This window comes from Charadrius vociferus, unplaced genomic scaffold (genome assembly GCF_000708025.1).
Source record: "Charadrius vociferus isolate BGI_N301 unplaced genomic scaffold, ASM70802v2 scaffold398, whole genome shotgun sequence".
Taxonomy (NCBI): domain Eukaryota; kingdom Metazoa; phylum Chordata; class Aves; order Charadriiformes; family Charadriidae; genus Charadrius; species Charadrius vociferus.
In genome coordinates this window covers 198,741-200,045 of record NW_009649571.1, presented here as the reverse complement: position 1 = coordinate 200,045, position 1,305 = coordinate 198,741, and the positions used below count along the sequence as shown (strand labels likewise).

Here is a 1,305-nt window from a genome sequence, read left to right as displayed (position 1 = left end):
GCCCCGAACACAGGCAGCCACATCTCTGGTGCGCAGTAGGGGCTGCGGCAGCACTTTGGGGCCAAGACATTGAATTTTTGCTCTTAGCTGCTACATAGAGTGGCTGGAGAGCGTGTGGTCGGGGGGACACGGGGTGATGCTGTGCCTCACGGGTGGAGGTGAAGCCCCTGGGGAGGGTGGGAGCAAAGGGTTCACGTTGCTGCCAAAATCGGGGCATGGGGGTGGTCTGCCAGTCAGCTTATGGAGGCAAAGATAGGTCTCCTGCTTCACACGGGCGCTGGCACAGGGCCCCATCCAGGCCATGCCACCTGTGGTGCGGGAGGGAGACCTGGGAGTAGAGGGGATGGGTAGTGTGGAAGAAGCCCAGGGAAAGCCCAACATCCTTGGGTTTTGGAGCCCAGTAGATGCTGGCGGCTTTCCCTGGTCACCCCGTGGGGGTGTGAAAGATGAAGGTGATGGGGGCAGTGGCAGCTGGATGGTGGGGGCTGTGCTCCCCCCACAGCCTGTATGTCTTACACTGACATCCTGTGCCTTTTTCCAAGTGCATGCTCTGTTTCATTTATTTACAAAGGTTCAGATGTGTCTCCCCTCCTTCTTTATACAGTGTTAAAAATAATCATCGTTAAAAAGAGGAAGCTAGAAAAAACACACTGTGGTTGGAGAGACACTTGCCTAAATTGTGGAAAGTGTCTGTGTCTGCATCTGCACAGCCTTGACCCAAACCTGCCAGCAGAAAGGTGGGGATGTGGGGGCAGGGGAGTAAATATTTCTGAACAAAAGCAAAAAGAGAAATGGCAGGGTCACAGGGCAGAGGAGCTTTTCTGCTGTGTCAGACTCCGCTGACGGGGCTGAGCGATGATGGAGGGAGCGGGAGGAAACTCTGGTGACCCAGGGGCCACGTGTGTTTGGTCCAGCCAGGGTTTCCATCAGCTGTGCTCACATCTCCAGCTGAGCAGAGGAGGGTGCCAGTGCCTGGCCAGCACTGCGGCGGCTGCCCAGACCTAACTGGTGGGGTTTGGTTGGGGACCTGCTTTGGTTGGTGGTCGCTGCTTCTTGCTTGAGGGTGTCGCAGTGAAGAGGAAGGGAACCCATGACTCCTAGAGGCAGATGGGTCTAGGTCAAGGCTGCACGGTTAAATTAAAGAATTTTACCAAACTGGGTCCTTTGTCTACTGCCCTGCCAGGCCAGCAAGGAACCGGCGTATATACCTTGTGCTGCTGTCTGCAGCAGGGAAGGGAAGGCATAGTGCACAGGGCTGGCCTCGCTTGCTGCAAGCAATGCTTGCAGGAGGCCAGAAGGTCCGGC

At 56.3% G+C, this 1,305-nt stretch overlaps 1 protein-coding gene across 1 annotated transcript in view; it reads right to left on the bottom strand.

Moving 5' to 3' along the window:
* SAPCD2 (suppressor APC domain containing 2) overlaps positions 1 to 303 on the bottom strand; it is a 17,497-nt gene extending 17,194 nt beyond the window's left edge. Inside the window, exon 1 of the mRNA XM_009890294.1 lies at positions 151 to 303. Within this exon, the coding sequence (XP_009888596.1) occupies positions 151 to 303 (153 nt within the window). The remainder of the gene's footprint in view (positions 1 to 150) is intronic.
* Between the last annotated feature and the right edge of the window lie 1,002 nt (positions 304 to 1,305).